General features: G+C 42.7%; 1 protein-coding gene across 2 annotated transcripts; it reads left to right on the plus strand.

Annotated features, from left to right (window-relative positions):
- Positions 1-229: 229 nt before the first annotated feature.
- LOC130887570 (zinc finger protein 58-like) lies at positions 230-17,865 on the plus strand. Of its 2 annotated transcripts, none has more exons than XM_057790078.1 (4): positions 230-521; positions 7,516-7,642; positions 9,497-9,592; positions 14,927-17,865. In XM_057790078.1, exons 2-4 carry the CDS (start codon positions 7,519-7,521, stop codon positions 16,261-16,263), a joined length of 1,557 nt encoding a protein of 518 aa, XP_057646061.1. In that variant the 5' UTR covers positions 230-521; positions 7,516-7,518; the 3' UTR covers positions 16,264-17,865. The 2 variants fall into 2 exon arrangements, with proteins under 2 accessions (XP_057646061.1, XP_057646060.1); XM_057790077.1 differs by having other exon boundaries at positions 472-591.
- Positions 17,866-18,389: the final 524 nt, after the last annotated feature.

Consider the following 18,389-nt stretch of genomic DNA (forward strand, 5'->3'; position numbering starts at 1 on the left):
CTTGAGAAACCGGGAGTTACCCCCTTGTGATTATCACTGGTATTTTCGGAATTTTCCAATGACGCCCTCCCTACCCCCTTTGGGTTATGGTTTCTTCCCTTAAATACCTCTTCTCCCAGCTACTCGGGGTGGAACTCCTCTCTACCCAGGCGTGGGAAATGAGTCTCCGCCTCAGGGCACTGGTTCCTGTCAGTAAACCTCGTGTGATTGCAGCAAGGACCGACTCTCATGAGTTCTTGGGGGGTCGTGTTATCCCGAGACTTGAGTGAGAGTCTCCCTACTCCGGGAGTCTTTCACCAGCATGCTGGAAATTAACAACTCTGTTGCTGATTGCATACGTGGATGGTGGTCTTTTGAGGGACTTCTCCAGGACTCTAATAGGCACAAATCCAGGAACTGAAGAAATCCCCAATGGGGTCCGGGGATTTCCTTCCCACAGACTTCTGGGAAATGTAGTCTCAGGGAATGTGACATCGCAGGGAGACAAGCAGGAAATCCGCATTCAAGGTTTTGGTCTCCACGTGAGTGTCTTCCTCAAAGTTGTGCGAGAATCCCCCTGCTGTGCATTCTTGTTGCGTCTCTGACTTGGAGGTTGGTCCAGGGTGCAGCGCTGCCTGAGTCACTATGTGGGGTGCGGGTCCGTCTTGGAGGGAGCGGACCTGGGCTGGGTGGGAGGGCCGGAGAAGCTGCCTTGGAGGTGCTGTGCTCAAGTGGTTGGGACGCCTGAGGTTGCCGGTCAGGGCTGGGGTGAGGGCGACAGGGACTGTGCCCTGAGCAATGGTTTCCTTAGGACGCCGCGTGCAGCCCGAGTCCGCCTTGGGCTTCTGGGACAGGAGAGCAGCTCGGGAGCGCGGAGTAGATGATAGTGCAAGGTCCAGGGTTGCAAGCTAAGGATGGTCAGCTGACTGCTCCTGAGGGGGAGCTGGGAGCTCACTTCACTGAGCAACTTTGGTGGGGAAGCCTGCTTCACTTCTGACCCATTGTCACAGGGATGCTGTGAGATTTCTCAGTAACTTTAGACCAAACGGGGTTTCTGGTCCTTCCTGTGCTCTGTAGCCAGCCTAGTGTAACGGTTTTGAGGTTTTGATTGTGTTCATTTTGTCTCCAGTTAAAGAATTAAGAAAGGGAAAGTCTGAGGTGCAACGGGTTGCATGTGAGAAATTCTGAAACACAGCAGACAGATCTGCCAGGATCAGCTGCTACAGAAAGCTGTGACTAGGGGTGAGAGAACACACATAGAGCCCACACACAGGAAAGAAGGAACAGGAGAAGCTGACTCCAGGCCTCACCTTGAGGATTGGTTTTCTTCCAGCTTTGAAAGATCCCTCATCCCTAACGTAGGGCAGACTAACTGTAAAAACGACAGGATCTGCTTGGCACACAATGGTTGTGTCAACGTCTTGATGTGGCCTTGAGCTTGTTGAGCTGGTCCAGAAGCAGGGTCCCTAGGAACAGGTGAAAAGCTCTCATGGCCTTGTGTTACACTGCCAGACTTTGGTGTTGAAAGACCAGGATAAATCCATACCCCTCTAGCAGAAAAAAATAGAGCCAAAAAATCTAAGCAGGGAGAAAAGAATCAAAAATCTAGATTAGCCGGTTCAATGACTCTGTTTCAGGAACAAGCTGAAGATAAAGTTAGATTATAATCTTGAGAAACAGGGAGTTACCCCATGTGATTATCACTGGTATTTTCAGAATTTTCCAATGTCGCCCTCCCTACCTCCTTTGGATTATTGTGTTATGGTTTCTTCCCTTAAATACCCCTTCTCCCAGCTACTCGGGGTCGAACTCTTTACCCCTGCGTGGGAAATGAGTGCACTGGTTCCTGTCATTAAACCTCGTGTGATTGCAGCAAGGACAGTCTCTCGTGAGTTCCTGGGGGGTCGTGTTATCCCGAGACTTGAGTGAGAGTCTCCCCACTCTGGGGATCTTTCACTATCAGGTCAGCAGGTGAGGAGAACTCCCAGACCTGTGTGTATTCCTGGGATTTTAGTAACCAGACCTGTGATAGAAAAGAAACATCAGTCTCCTCTGAGGCACATCCCTGTCATCTCTGCATTTGTGAGGGAGAGGCAGGGCCCTCTGGTCCTCCCCTGCTTCATAGCAAATTCAAGGCCAGGGAGCATTTCAACATTAATGATGTGATAAATACTTTCTATGGTTCATTTCCCGTTTCTTACAGTGAGCACTTTGATAAATCGATGCAATCAACACTTTGTTGATTTACAAACTATGTGTGTTTAACATAGTTTAGCTATGTTAAAACTATGCTGACTTATCCCACATGTGATTTAAACTTTGTCCCCAACATGTTCTTGTTAAAGACTTTGATTTTGGTATTCGGACAGTCGTTTGCATTTACTCTGTGAGGAAGAATTCTCTTTGCTTTGCTTGTAGATTCCTATATGCAGTGAATGTTCATTCTTTTTGCAAATTAATCTGTGTTAGTTGCTGTCATGACCTGATGCGGCTTTCTTCTGGTTTTCTCTGGTTTCTTCCAGTTTGCTCTTTCCATTATTTCTTCATTTCCCTTCTGCAGTTCTTGACTGATGTGGTTACTGTGATTTCATTCCTGGGTCTTTTTCTGCAGCTGCAGCTGGGATGCCTTCCCTGTCCTTACAGCAGAAGTTGTGCTGTGAGCAGATGCTTCTTACAGTTAGCCAGAACAAAACCACTTCCTGCACGTCTTCCACATGGGGCACTGCGTAGCCAACCAGTAAAGCAAACTGCTAATGGGGAGTCCTGCTCTCCCACAGGTCCAGTCCAGTTCCCCTTGCTGACAGCCCTGTGTCTTTCCTCCCAGGCTTCATTCACTGTGTTCTGTGTCAGTGTGAGGGAAGGAGTTACCTGTGTTTACAGCTCATGCATGACCGTGCTGTGTTAGACTTGTCATCTCTGGAAAACCCTGGAGCGGAGGTGCTGGGTGATGACATTCAGTTCCTGCCGATTGATCTGAATGATTATGTCTGAGGCCATGGAGAGACCTTGCAAAAGATCTGAACAGGAGTCAAACACATGAAAGGAATAAACCTGAGCAGCACTGATTTTCATCACGTTGTTAATTCGGGTTATAAATTGTCTGCCATAGTATCCTCCATAACCATTATCAAGTGAAAAAACATATTTTGAGATAAAAGGTGTGTGTGGTTGCATGCCCACCTCTTTGATATCTGCATTCCGTTGTTCTCTTCACTGCAGTCTCTATATGAAATTAAGTCAGGTCTATGAGAGTGCATGGCTATAATCTGTATTGGATATACTCCACACAGTGTTGCTTTAAGAAGACTCAGAAAAAATGTGTAGACTATTAAAATCTGCAAAACCATCTAGACATCTAATGTACAGAGCAAAACATGTGGTCCTTACTTTGAAACTAAAGTCGTAATCATGTTTCCAATCAGGTACTATATTTTGTCTCTCTTATTTTTCATAGTTTAATCTATTTTCTGAGTCATACAAGTGCATAACTTGGTGGCTTGAAGCAAATGCTAGTAATTGTTTCAGGCCACAGTTATGTGATTAAAGCCCTGGGACAAAGACCTATGGTTGGTACTCCATGATGTGTGTGCTGTGTATTTCAGGCACTCTGTCATGTCATCTGTAGATCTGCTGTTTTGAATGGAGGGTCACTGTTTTGGAACCTGACCTGAAATCCAGTCCTTTCTTTGTGTATGACTTCCTATCAATATCCTGCTACTCTTCAGTTTACCTATCTACCTACGTACCTATGTATGTATCTATCTACCTATGTAACTGTCTGTCTGTCTGTCTATAGAATGGGCTCCACGAAGTCAGTTCACGCATTAGAGTTAGATACTGGTCCCACTGCCAGTGGTCCCATATACTTCCCAAGACACATCATTGTCACCTGTATTCAGGGGGCTTTGTTTATCATATGCAGGTTCCCCAGATGTCAGTCTGGAATCAGTGAGCTCCCACTAGCTTGGGTCAGCTGATTCTGTGGATTTCCCCATCATGGTATTATTTATTATTAAATAATAATATTGTTTGTATTATCCCTAGTCCCTCTCTTCTCCTGGAACTTGACCTACCGGTTAGTTGTGGATCTCTGCATCTGCTTCTATCAGTTTTTGGAAGAGGGCTCTAGCTTCTCTGGGTCTGTGAACTATAGACTGGTTATCCTTGCTTTATGTCTGATATTCAATTATGAGTGATTACATACTATGTTTGTCTTTCTGGGTCTGGGTTACCTCACTCAGGATTTTTTTTTCCTAGTTCCATTCATTTGCCTGCAAATTAAAGATGTCATTGGTTTTTTTTTTTTTTTCTGCCAAATAGTACTCCATTGTGTAAATGTACCACATTTTCTTTATCCATTCTTTATTGAAAGGCATTTAGGTTGTTTGCAGGTTCTGGTTATTATGAATAATGCTGCTATGAACATAGTTTAGCAAATGTTTTTGTGGTGTGATTTAACCTCTTTGGGTATAGGCCCAAAAGTGGTGTTGCAGGTCTTGAGGTAGATTGATTCCTAATTTTCAGAGAAATCACCATACTGATTTCCAAAACAGCTATACCAGTTTGCACTCTCACCTGCAATGGAGGAGTGCTCCCCTTACTCCACATCCTCTACAATATAAGCTGTCATCAGCCCTCTGTCAGATGTGGGGTTGGTGAAGATCTTTTCCCATTCTGTAGGCAGCTGTTTTGTCTTGTTGACCATGTCCTTTGCTTTACAGAAGTTTCTCAGTTTCAGGGGGTCCTATTTACTAATTATTTCTCTCAGTGTCTGTGCTTCTGGGGTTATATTTAGGAAGTGGTCTCCTATGTCAATGTGTTCAAATGTACCTCCCACTTTCTCTTCATGGGGTTCATGAAGTCTTTGATCCATTTGGACTTGAGTTTTGTGCATGACAATAAATAGTAGATATATTTGGATTCTTCTACACATCGACTTCCAGTTATACTAGCACCATTTGTTGAAGATGCTTTTCTTTTTCCAGTTTATATTTTTAGTTTCTTTGTCAAATATCAGGTGTTTGAAGGTGTGTGGGCTAATATCAGGATCTTTGATTCAATTCCATTGGTCAACCTGTCTGTTTTTATGCCAATACCAAACTGTTGTCGTTACTGTAGCTCTGTATAAAGCTTGAAGTCAGGGATAGTGATGCTTCCAGAGATGTTCCTTGGGGCAGAGATGTTCAGAATTGAGATTTCCTCTTGAAGAATTTTTTCTGTGATGAATATGAAATATCCTTTCTTTATCTTTTTTGATTGATTTTATTTTTATTATTTATTTATTTATTTATTTATTTATTTATTTATTTATTTTTGGTTTTTCGAGACAGGGTTTCTCTGTGGTTTTGGAGCCTGTCCTGGAACTAGCTCTTGTAGACCAGGCTGGTCTCGAACTCACAGAGATCCGCCTGCCTCTGCCTCCCGAGTGCTGGGATTAAAGGTGTGCACGACCACCGCCCAGCAATCATTTTTATAAATACTTTTAACGTCGTTTTCTTCTGCTTCATCTGTGTTGGGGTGTTCAGCTCTGCTGTTGTAGAGCCACTAGTTTTTGGTGGTGTCGTTTTGCTCTTTGTGTTGTTGAGTGTATTCTTACCTTGTTGTCTACCCATCTGTTCTTCCAGGTGGTATAAGTGGAGCTTGTGCTCCAAGGAGTTCCTCTTCCTCCAGTTGGTGTAGTTGGTGGCTGTGGCTCAGTTGCACGCCACTTAAGGTGCAGGCAGAGTAGAGCCTCTGGTTATCTCCTCCAGGTGCAAGCAGGCCCAAGGCTCAGATGGTTACTCCTAGAGGTGGAGGCTTGCCATGGTGCCATGGTCCCGGTTGCTCGTTGCTCCCCAGTGGGTCAATTTCCACTGGGGCAGGGGAGGTTGATTGCTGCTCCCAGGTGGTTCAGTCCTTCGGGCCTCCTGCAATCAACTCTTAAACCACCTCATATTTACCAAGAAAAATGTCGACAGAATAAATACAGATGTGTCCACAGAGTGAGAAGGACTGTGTAAACATAGTACACTACCAAGTCCCCTCTGCTAGATTATATCTAGCCCCTGTCAGAAAAACCAGTTGAAATGTCTAGTCTTCAGGTTTGTTTGGCTCTCTGACAAGGTATCTCCGTGGGACACTGACAGGAGACACAAGAATTCTTACTACAACGATTCTGTCCATTTAGTTGTTTCCTGTTGTCTGTGGAACCAGCCGCCATTCATGTGGAGTACTATATCCAACTCCAAATTATACGAAGAATGCATAACAGTCTTTAGTGCGTGGCAATGTGTCCCCTTTAGGAAGACACTATTTGAATTTCTTCTCTATAGAAATGAATTTTGCCAGAATCAAATTCCCCTGAAATTTTTACCATTAATACTATTGGGTAAAATCCCTCCTAAATGATATTCACAGGTGTACTGCCCCCCACCCACAGCGTCTCACAGGAGATTGGCACTGGTATGGCAGACACTTTTCCGTGTAATAACTGTGCTAGGCAATTTGGGGAGTGATTCTTATAGCTACTTCTACTTCAGGGCCTTGCTGCATCAGACTCTGTATTTTCATTACACTTCCCTGTCATGATTGTGCGCATGAACTATTGAGAAATCCCTTCTCCCTCACCGTGACTTTTTCCTGTGAGGAATGCATATGTGTGTGGTGTGTAGTAGCACATGACACTAAATGCATGTTCTGTGGATGCATTCATTTTACATTTCTGTCTTTTTTAAAAAAATATTTATTTATTTATTATGTATACAATATTCTTTCTGCGTGTAAGCCTGAAGTCCAGAAAAGGGCACCAGACCTCATTACAGATGGTTGTGAGCCACCATGTGGTTGCTGGGAATTGAACTCAGGACCTTTGGAAGAGCAGGCAATGCTCTTAACCTCTGAGCCATCTCTCCAGCCCCCACATTTCTGTCTTAAATGGACTGTATCAAATTGGGCCTATAGAATTATTTACCTTGTCTTTCCTTTTGATGGGTCAGTGTAAGATCATGTGACCACTTCAGACATGTCTGTGGAATATTACTACCTATGTAAGAAACCTTTCTAGCTCTCTTTCATCCTGGGCAAAATCCACAGACACGTGATGCCTGTCTGAGGGTTTCTATTGTGCTAAAACCCATGATGAGAGACAGCTTGGATAGGAAAGGATTTATTTTAGACTCCTACTTCAGGTAACAGTCCATCACTGAGGGAAGTCAAGACGGGAACCTGAGACATGAACTGGAACAGAAGAAGTCACTAAGAACACTGCTTACTGATTTGCCCAGCCAGCCTTTCTATACCAGATAGGACTGCCTGCCTATTGGGAACCACCCATAAAAGGGCTGTGATATGTCATAGGAGTCACGAATTAAGAAATGCCATATTCTTCCCGATAGGACAGTCTTTGGGAGGCATTTTCTCTGTTATGTTTCTCTCTTCTCAGATGACCCTAGCTAATGTCTAGTTGACAGAACTATCCAGTCCAGTGTACCTTGATGTTTATATTATTGATGGCTTTAATTACTAAAGTGTGGTATCATTTGTTGATCTCTATTTCAGGAAATGCTGTCCTTCTCAGATGTAGCCATCGAGTTCTCTCCAGAAGAGAGGGAATGCCTGAAGCCTGCTCAGTGGAATCTGTACAGGGATGTGATGTTGGAGAATTACAGCCACCTTGAATTCCTGGGTGAGGATCTCACCTATAGTGACTTCTTATTTCACTTCAACATGTAGCTTCCTCGCATTGTATGGTTTCTCATGGGAGCATTTCAACAGTGATTTTCATATCCTTCATTTTCAAAAAAAAATAGGGAGATTGCTATATTAAAATCATTTGGGGGCTGGTGAGATGGCTCAGTTGTTAAGAGCACTGACTGCTCTTCTAGGGGACTGGGGTTCAATTCCCAGCACCCACATGGCAGCTCGCAACTGTCTGTAATGCCAAGATCTGACACCCTCATGTTGTCAATATTTTGAAGTTTGTTTGGAGTCAGAGGGTGGAGCTTGCTGACCCTGGAGGTTTGGAGGACTGTAGACGGAGGGACAGGAAGTTGTGGCATGCATAATAAAAACCCAGTGACAGATATTAGGGTTCAACCTGAAGATCTGAAAAGCAAAGCCGCCAGGTCACTAGACAGTTCTTGGCTGTATGAAATCATCAGACTGAAAGAGCTCAAGTTTCTGTCTCATTCCGCCTTATATTCTACTGTAACAGGAGGAGGGCCCGGTTGTTCATCCCAGCCGCCCGGCTAGCTTACACCCGAAATAACCACATAGAAACTGTATTAATTAAAACACTGCTTGGTCCATTAGCTCTAACTTCTTATTGGCTAACTCTTATATCTCAGTTTAACCCATTTCTTTTTTTTTTTAAATATTTATTTATTATGTATACAATATTCTGTCTCTGTGTATGCCTTCAGGCCAGAAGAGGGCAGAAGACCCCATTACAGATGGTTGTGAGCCACCATGTGGTTGCTGGGAATTGAACTCAGGACCTTTGGAAGAGCAGGCAATGCTCTTAACCTCTGAGCCATCTCTCCAGCACCAGTTTAACCCATTTCTATTAATCTGTGTATTGCCACATGGCAGTGGCTTACTAAGAAAGATTCAGCATGTCTGTCTTTAGTGGTTTCATGGCGGCTTCTTGTCTCTGCTTTCTTCCTCCCAGAATGCAGACTCCTAGTTCTCTTCTTCCCTGCCATAGGCTCAAAGCAGTTCTTTATTAACCAATGAAAGCAACGCATAGACAGAAGGACCTCCTACACCATTCCTCTTTAGTGTTGAGTTTAAAGGCATGCACCACCACTGCCTAGCCTCTATGGCTAACTAGCGTGGCTGCTGGGATTAAAGGTGTGTCACCACTGCCCAGCCTGTTTGATTGACTAGTGTGACTGTTTTGCACTCTGGTCTTCAGACAAGCTTTATCTATTAAAATACGAATGCAATGTCACTAGAGGAAGTGGTAGGGTTGGGCTGAGATGGGTACTTATCCCATTTGGACAGAGGAATGGGGGAGGTAGGAAGTCGGCTGCTCTGCTGCTTCTCTGATCATTCAGGTTCTTACCCTAATACCTGACACCTGATTTTTATTGATAAAGATCAATTAGATTAATTTTCATCCTCACACAGACATACATGCAGTCAAAACACCTATGCATATGAAAAATAAAAATAAATTATTTAAAAAATCTCTTCACTGTTTTTCTTTTTGTGTTTAACCTTTTGTGTTGGATGTGTGTTTCCTTTACTCTAGTGGGATTGTCAGAAATTCAGTGGCCTGAGACATGGAGCACACTTGTAATGAAAGTGTTTCACAATTCAGATTTAATGTTTTTTAAATGAAACTCAGACTCTGGGTGCTGTAGGCTCCTTCACATGTTGTAGTGATCCTGTCTGAAAACACTTAAGAAACTGATTGTCTGCAATCATTTGTCACCTCATCTCTGTCCTTACAAGTCATGTACAGGAAGGGACATGTCAATTCCAAGTTAAAAAAAAGACACACATAAAAAAACTTCTTCTCTTTTTCTACAAACAGGTCTTGCTGTTCCTAAGCCACACCTGGTGACATTTCTGGAGCAAAGACCAGAGCCTTCAGATAGGAAGAGACAAGAAGCAGCCACCGTGCACCCAGGTGTGTAGGACTGAGGGGATGGGGCAAAGTTGAGATCCAAGTATCCAATAGAAAGGCAGGCTTTCCCATGTGCCTTGAAACATGATACTCTGGGAATCGTTCTTTAGGTCTCTCCTTCAGGTCTTTGTTGTCAAAGCACATCGCTTCGATGCTTTAAGTCTCTTAAGCTATGTATCTTTCCAACAGCGAGCTGTGCTTCTATTTACAGTGACTTCCAAGGTTTTTCTTTTTGGTGAGTTATTGTCATATAAGGCTCAGTGAAGGAGAAGTCTGTGTTGGTCAGATTGAGAGTCATATACAGACATCAAGAACAGACCCATGCCAGAAAGATCTGTACATCAAAGTGAGAATATTGAGTTTATAAAGCCAAACCCACAATTCCACCCCAGAAGGGCAGGCAGGGACAGAGGCCGAACAGTGTCAGTTCTGTTGATTAGAACATCTTGGGAATGGGAGCCGTTGGATAAAACTCAGACGAACCAGAGTCACTTTGGGCAGTGCCTTCCCCACTGATCTTAGGGAAGAGTCAAAGCATTGGTGTATTTTAGAAGGGGTTGTATTGGGCCATTAGGTACATTAATTTAGCAGAGGCCATTGGATTTTTTTTCAACACTTTTACCACCAGTTGGTTCAGCAGGGTCTGACCATTAGACCTAGAAGGGTAGGACAGAATGAGATACAAGGCCTTGCAGGACCGTTCATTCCCCCTACCCCATATCAAGGCTGAGTAAGGTATCCCATCACAGGGAATGGGTTTTATAAAACCAGATCATGCACCTGGAATGAGTCCCGGTCCCACTGCTGGAGCTGCCCAAACAGACCTAACCACATAACTGTCACCCACACTCAGCGGGTGTTAGTTTGGTCCCGTGCAGGCTCCCCAGCTGTCATTCTAGGGTCTATGAACTTCCACTGGCTTGGGTCAGCTGTCTCTGCTGTGTTATTCACCATCATGTTTTTGACCTCCCTTGTTCATATGATCCTTCTTCCCTCCAACTGCACTACTGGAGCTCAGTGCAGTGCTCAGCTGTGGATCTCTGCACCTGCCTCCATCAGTTACTGGATGAAGGTTCTATGATGATTAAGGTAGTCACTAATCTGATTATAGGGGAAGGCCTGTTTTGGTACCCTCTCGACTATTGCTCAGAATCTTAGCTGGGATCATCCTTGTGGATTCTTAGGAATTTCTCTAGCACCAGGTTTCTCCTTAACCCCAGAATGGCTCCCCCATCAAGACACCTATTTCATTGCTCTCCTTGATCTCTCATGTTCCCATTTCCCCATTCCTTCCCTTCTCCCCTCCCAGTTTACATAGGAGATCTTAACTATTTCCCCTTCCTGGGGCCCTCTATGCATGTTCTTCTTAGGAACCCGTATTTCTTTCTTGTTTTTTTTTTTTTTTTTTTTTTTTTTTTTTTTGGATTTTCGAGACAGGGTTTCTCTGGGTTTTGGAGCCTGTCCTGGAACTAGCTCTTGTAGACCAGGCTGGTCTCGAACTCACAGAGATCCGCCTGCCTCTGCCTCCCAAGTGCTGGGATTAAAGGCGTGCGCCACCACCGCCCGGCTAAGAACCCGTATTTCTTTTTTTTTTTTTTTTTTTTTTTTTTGGTTTTTCGAGACAGAGTTTCTCTGTAGCTTTGGAGCCTGTCCTGGAACTCCCTTTGTAGACCAGGCTGGTCGCGAACTCACAGAGATCCGCCTGCCTCTGCCTCCCAAGTGCTGGGATTAAAGGCGTGTGCCACCACCGCCCGGCTGGAACCCGTATTTCTTATACCCTCTGCCACATGGTGCATGCAGCTTAGTTTACATGAGTGTCCAGAGTTCAGCCTGCTGTGCTCACTGGTCCTGTGGCAGAGTCTTGTCATGTATTATCTACCGCTTTGCTGAGGACTCCCTACACAATCAGGCGCTGACATCTCAGCTCTGAAATTAGCTTTGTTAAGAGAAGGAAAATTCAAAACCAGGGGACAGGGCAAGGCCAGTTGAGCTAGCATGTAGTTCCTGTAACAGTTGGGTAGCAGGCATAGGTATAAGGTTCCCCTCAGTATCTTTTGCTATCAGTTCACGAGACATGGACTACAGAGAAACTGCAATGAGGTCTTCATTGCCTGACACATTTGGAGTGTGGTGCAGAATCTGAGATCCTCCTCAGCATGAGAGAATCTACCTCCTGTGCTGAGGAGTGATTCATCTTCCCTACAGATAAGGAATAGAATTTTCTTGTCTGGCTTACAGGCCACAGGGAGACAGGAGCTGCAGGCACTGAGGAGCCCTATTCCCCATGCACCCTTCTCCTGCATTGAGACTAGAATGCCATTTAGTCTCATAGATCTCTGTCCCATCTGAGGGTAAGTGATGCATTTGGTCCTGGCTGTGTCCTTCCATGCAAGTGTGGTGCAGATTTAACCTTTTTTACCCAAGCATTCAATTTCAATAACCGGCTTTCTATGGTTTTCTTTTCTTTTGTGGTTCTTATTTTTTGTTTGTTTGTTTTTTAAGACAGTTTCTCTGTAGCCCTGGCAGTCCTGGAGCTGACTGTGTAGACCAGGTTGGCAGTGAACTCAAAAAGATTGTTCTGCCTCTGCTGCAGAGTGCTGGGATTAAAGGTGTGTGTGTATCACCACTCCTGGCCCAATATCCACTTACTTAAGTATCTCTAATTTTAATATTATTCCATACTAAAGAAAAGAAAGTTGAACTTACATTCGTTAAGTTTCCTGCTTTAAGGTACAGAGGACTGGATCATGGAAGGTAGAAAGTTTTCTCTACCTCTAATATTGTGTTTGTCCATGAATTATATTTGTATATAGCATGAATGTATATATCTGTATTTAGCATGGATATAAACACAACTTTGGGCACACTAAGTTTATTTTGTCATTTATAGGTAACTCATCACTAACTGTTATGTCTTAATTACCTTCGTTGTAACAGCTTACAATAAATTAGTGACTCTCATCAGATTAGGATTTAATAAATGAAAGTGATTTTTGTCTGTTAATAATTTCACACTCTAAAATTATGACTGATGGATTGAAAATCTTTCATACTAAAATGAAATTTAAACATACGCTATAAAGGGATCAGGAGACTGACATCCCCAGTTCCATGGATCGTGTTTATGTTCAAATTTTGGTCAGTTCTGCAGACCTTCTCCATTCAGTAGCTTGTTTCATCATAAAGAGTATCATCATGGGAGCTCAGTGCCAGGGATATGAAGGTTGAAGGGAATATGGACATGGAGTTTCCCAATCCCATGGATACAACCTCAGAATGGATTTTTGCCACCACTCATGCAGACAGGCAGGAGGACAGCAGAACCCACAACCCATTAGTCTTGAATCCAAAGTGAGCTCAGAGAGCAACTGACTCTGTGTTCCTTAGAGGGTCAGGGAAAGCAACAAAAGTAAGGCATTGAACAAAAGCTGAGACAGCATAGGTGGAGGGGACCACGCTAACCCTCAGCATCCACAGAAATGACGTAAGATGTGGATTCAACTGAAAATTTCATCCATTACTTTGTCCGTCTACATCTTTACTCTTAGAAGGAGACCAGAGAAGGAGTCCCTGTCGGGATTTTTACCAGAATCTGGACCAGCCAAAAATACCCACACCTGCCCCATCGGAGGACCGGAAGGACAAGGTTGGGTTTGTGTCAGGAAGGAAATACATTGGTCATCCCAGCACTCTTTAACACTAGTTTAATTGGGTTTATAAAGCCAAATGCACATTTACATCATACCAGACACGGGCTGGGGCCTAAAATCCCAAACTTTTAATTTCATTGATTCAAACAATTTGTTCTGTGATGTGAAACAGTGGATCTTCCACAGCTGCCAGGGAGGCTGCCTGAGAACATTTTCTCAGCAGGATTATGTAGTTAAAGGAGCAGTTGTGTAACACTCACACAAAATCGAGTCATTTTGGGCAGTTCAGTAACAACAGACTCTGTACTGTGTTCCACGCATCTGAAGTGTTGCACACATTTCTAAACACCTCACACATGACTCTCCCGTGTCACTTACATATCGAGGAAAGTGACCCCATCAGAGCTCTTAGTTTTCCATGAATGTATCTTCCAGAGTTTTTCTTCATCACACACTCAGTAATGAGGATGTAAAATGCATGCCCCTTGTGAATATATATTCAAAGATTAAACCCGTCCATAGCTAGAAGAATATGTTTAATAGATCACCACTAAGCTTTCAAAGTTTTGTGGTTTCAAAATTTTTTCTTTGCTTTGCAATTTTATATTCTCTATTATTATTTCAAAGGTATATATAACCTATAATTGTTCCTTATACATTGCCCATATATTTTGGTGGTTGAGCACAGCACATGGATGAAGTATATACGGACAGTGCAGGGTTATGAAATATCTCTACTTCATGGATAAACATAGGTTTCTTGTTTTCATGCTTGCTTCATTGTCTCTCTGTTTTGTGTTTAATAGCTACTTAGTCTTATAAATTAATAAATCCTAGAAATACATAATCTTATTGCCTGGGTATAGGGGCCTACTTCACGAATCCCAGCCCTTGGTAGGCAGAGGTAGGTGAATTTCTAAGTTTGTGACCAGCCTGGTCTAAATAGTGAGCTCCAGGACAGAAAGGTCTACACAGAGAAACCTTGTCTTGAACAGCAAAAACAAAAAAGGAAACAGTAGTCTTGTCATTATTCACTAACGAATATATTGTCTCAGCATACTTTGGGTAATGCACAGGCGAACCTGAAGGTTTTTTTCTGATCATGATGTGATATGGTTCAGGAATATATTTTCTTGTCATCCAAACAAAACATAAAATACTGTCCTGAATTTTTGACTTATAAATTTAATATTTTGGGGAACATCTACTTGTTGTGCAGCTTATCTTTCATATCTTTGAAAATATAATTCTATGTGGGGGATAAAAATTTCACATTTAGACAATAGCTCAAATTCACACAATCACAGTTAACCTTCTCTTTCCAGGCTTGGTTACTTTATACTTTCATGGGTGTCTAGACATATAATATCTCTATTGTTTAATGGGTTTATTTCTGTTAGTTAAATGCCCTTATACGTTACTTAGCTATTAAATTTTTAATTATATGCCATTACGTCTATATTCTATTTGGTTGTGCCCTTATTCTAGTTGAAGTAGAAATTATTTCTCCCTACATTATTTTATTCATTTATTCTTAGTGCCTATAGGTTTTGAAATGTACTGTATTTTCTTACTGATGCTTCAGTATGCATGAGCAAATATTTTCTTTTTAAAAGGTAAGCATTGTAAGTGAACATTATAAGAATATTTCCTGGTCTTTATTCATATCTCAACTTCTGTTCAACAGGAAAAACACCCAGTGATTATGTTTACAACAAAGCCATTGACTGTAACTCACTACACATTCAACACCAAAGAATTCGTACAAGGGAGAAACCCTTCAAGTGTGAAGAATGTGGTAAGGGCCTTAGTTCTTCTAAAGCACTTTCCATACACCAGAGACTTCACACTGGACAAAAACCCTACGTGTGTAAAGAATGTCACAAGGCCTTCAATACTCGCCAATCACTTTTTATACACCAGAAAAATCATACTGATGAAAAAACCTACAAGTGTGGAGACTGTGGCAGATTATTTTACTATCCTTCAATGCTAAAGCAGCATCAAAAAATTCATTCTGGAGAGAAACCCTACAAGTGTGAAGAATGCGGCAGAGCTTTTTATGACCCTTCAAACCTAAATAAACATCAAAGATATCATTTTGGTGAGAAACCATACAAGTGTGAAGAGTGTGGCAAATGTTTTTCCTCAGTTTCATATCTTAGACAACATCAAGTAATGCACTCCAAAGACTATCCCTACAAGTGTGCAGAGTGTGGCAAAGGGTTCTCCTCCTTTGCACACCTTCAGAAACATCAGACAGTTCACACTGAAAAGAAACCATACAAGTGTAAGGAGTGTGGCAAATGTTTTTGCTCATCTTCATCGCTTAGACGACATCAACCGATCCATTCTGAAGACTATCCCTACAAGTGTGCAGAGTGTGGCAAAACTCTTTCCAGTTTTAAAAGACTTAAAGAACATCAGACAATTCATACTGGAGAGAAATCATACAAGTGTGAAGAGTGTGGCAAATGTTTTTACTTACCTTTATCTCTTCAGCGACATCAAACAATTCACTGTGAAGACAATCCCTACAGGTGTGGGGACTGTGGCAGATGTTTTTACTCCTCACTATCCCTTAGAGAGCATCAAACAATCCATTCTGAAGACAGTCCCTATAAGTGTGTAGAATGTGGCAAACAGTTTTCCTATTCTAGGAGTCTTCTGGAGCATCAAACAACTCATACTGGAGAGAAACCCTATAAGTGCAAGGAATGTGGCAAAGCCTTTCATTATCAGTCATCCCTTAGAAAACACAAGAGAGTTCATACTGGAGAGAAACCCTACACATGTGAAGCATGTGACAGATGCTTTTCCTGTTCTTCATCCCTTAGACAACATAAAAGAAAAAAGAAAATTCAAGGGGATTGGAGAGATGGCTCAGAGGTTAAGGGCACTGACTGCTCTTCCAGAGGTCCTGAGTTGAATTCCCAGCAACCACATGGTGGCTCACAGCCATTTCTAGTGAGATCTTGTGCCATCTTCTGGCCTGCAAGCATACAGACAGACAGAATACTGTAAAAAAAAAAATCTTTTTTTTTTAAAGGGAAAAAAAAGAAAATTCAATCTGAAGACAATCCCTAAAAGTGTGGGGAATGTGGCAAAGACTTTGCAAATCTTTAAAGCCTTACTCAACACATGATATAGTTCATACAGAAGAGAAATCCTACAAATGCCTTAAAAGTTTACTTCATCAGCCCTTAAATCACATCAAATGATTCATTCTGACTACAAAGTCCATGCGTGTGTGGAGTATGGTAAAAATCTTTTGCTAACAATTTAGATCTTATCCAACCCTAATGAATCCATGGTGGAGAATGTCAAGTTAATCATTTTGCAATGTCAGCATGAACACTAACATAGAACAGCTCAGATGCTAAGAATGTCATCAGAGAACAGCAGAGACTTCTCTTTGCTCACAACAGTTTGTTCAAGCAGTGTGTTTGAAACTTGCCTTTATTAATAAGTCTCCATCTTCTGTAACCATAAATGCTCCATGAAACCTTTCCCATGTCCTAGCTTTGTCCATTGGTCACCCGGAATCTGAGATCTGGGCTGTGACATAGTTACTGTTGTTTTTCCCAGTGAAGTCATCCGAGCTCCTGTAACATCCCTCTTGGTGTGTAAGAAGCTCCGCCTCTCTGAGCTAGCAGGTGTCCACCCAGCGCCTGGCTCTGGAATCCTTACTGGTAAATAAAGGACAGAGCCTGAGTTAAGACAGCATGAAGGCTCTTCCAGTCCAGGACCTCAGCCCCAAGGCAGCAGCGGTGGCTGCAGAGGTGCAGTCGTCAGCTGAGGCAGCTTTAGTGTCAGGTGCAGCTGCTGCTGTGCCTCAGACCAAAGCAGCAGTGCCCACAGAGCAATAATGCAGGAAAGGTGTGGAGCAACCGATCGTTTTCTGACTGGATACAAAGCTCATTCCATAAACGGTAACTGATGTGATGTTATTTTGTGATAAACTTGTGCCTGACTAGGTGATAAGCCCTAGGGAGAATTTAATGCCATTATTCTAATGAGCGGACAGTAACTAAATGAACCCAAGTTCTCATCTTTATACCCACAGTCAGGCACCTCTTTACAACCATCTGAAAATACTGTGATAGATGTATACACAGATGCTAATTGGTCAACGTATGGAGAATATTAACTTTGGGAGGACCCTAATCTGAAAGTGACATCTGTGTCACACATTGTGAGGAAGATCTTTTGAACACATCTAAAGTCAAAAGTCAGGGCAAAGTGGGAGAAAGAATGTCAGAGGCAGGTACAGTAGATGTCTGGAGTAACAGCGGAAACACTGGAACATTTCTAGAACAGTAAAACATTGCTAGAAATGTCAGTACCATTTTATGCATGAACATATTGTGGCCATGACTGGAGAGCACTTACACAAGATAAACCTTGCCATCCAACAAGCATAGCTGCCTAAGTGTCTCACTATCTGATTGGAGGAGCTATTGGCAATGGATGTCTCCTAAGGGAGACAGTCAATCTGGGAGGCTTCCAGGGTCCAGTTGACTGTCCTACACCACTACACATGGAAGGGGCACTCAGTGGAAAGAAGAAATAACAACCCCCAAGTCGTGAGAGGAAACTGATTTTAATAGAAGTGATAAGTGGAGGAATGTGGAGATTTGAAGATGCACACAATATGTATTAAATTCTCCCAAAATACATTCCATTTTAAAGTTTGTTTTGGACATGTCCAAACTTGACCTGTTTTAGCAGTGATTACAACACATGAATTTGGCTGTCATAAAGTATATATAGGGTCAGCATCCTACTGGGAAGGCATCATGAGGAATCAAGTGAGAGGACTCCCAGAAGAGCCCAGATGCTAAGGACTAAGGAGCCCTGTGTCGGTGTAACCTCATGGAAAAGATGGATGGCTTTGCAGAGCTGCGAAGTGGCCAGATTCACCTTGCATCTTCCACATGGCTCCGGCATGCATACAACAGAGGAACTGTGAACAGTGTTCTCTCTACCTCGCTCCCCTCCCTCCTCCATCCACAGTGACCACAGCTCCTTTAGTTCCTGCTCATCCATCATTGTTAAACTTAGGAAAGCAGCACAGCAGTGAGCTGAACTTGGGGAGTGGAAAGTTACAACACATCATATACTTTCTACCTTTGATTTTTGTTAATAGT

This window comes from Chionomys nivalis, chromosome 15 (assembly GCF_950005125.1).
Source record: "Chionomys nivalis chromosome 15, mChiNiv1.1, whole genome shotgun sequence".
Taxonomy (NCBI): Eukaryota; Metazoa; Chordata; class Mammalia; order Rodentia; family Cricetidae; genus Chionomys; species Chionomys nivalis.

What these genes read in the sequence shown, in the direction of transcription:
- LOC130887570 (XM_057790078.1), top strand. Translation starts at nt 7,519, where the DNA reads ATGCTGTCCTTCTCAGATGTAGCCATCGAGTTCTCTCCAGAAGAGAGG. An exon ending in CAGCCACCTTGAATTCCTGG is followed by an intron (nt 7,643 to 9,496) that starts GTGAGGATCTCA and finishes TTCTACAAACAG; the next exon opens with GTCTTGCTGTTCCTAAGCCA. An exon ending in AGCAGCCACCGTGCACCCAG is followed by an intron (nt 9,593 to 14,926) that starts GTGTGTAGGACT and finishes TCTGTTCAACAG; the next exon opens with GAAAAACACCCAGTGATTAT.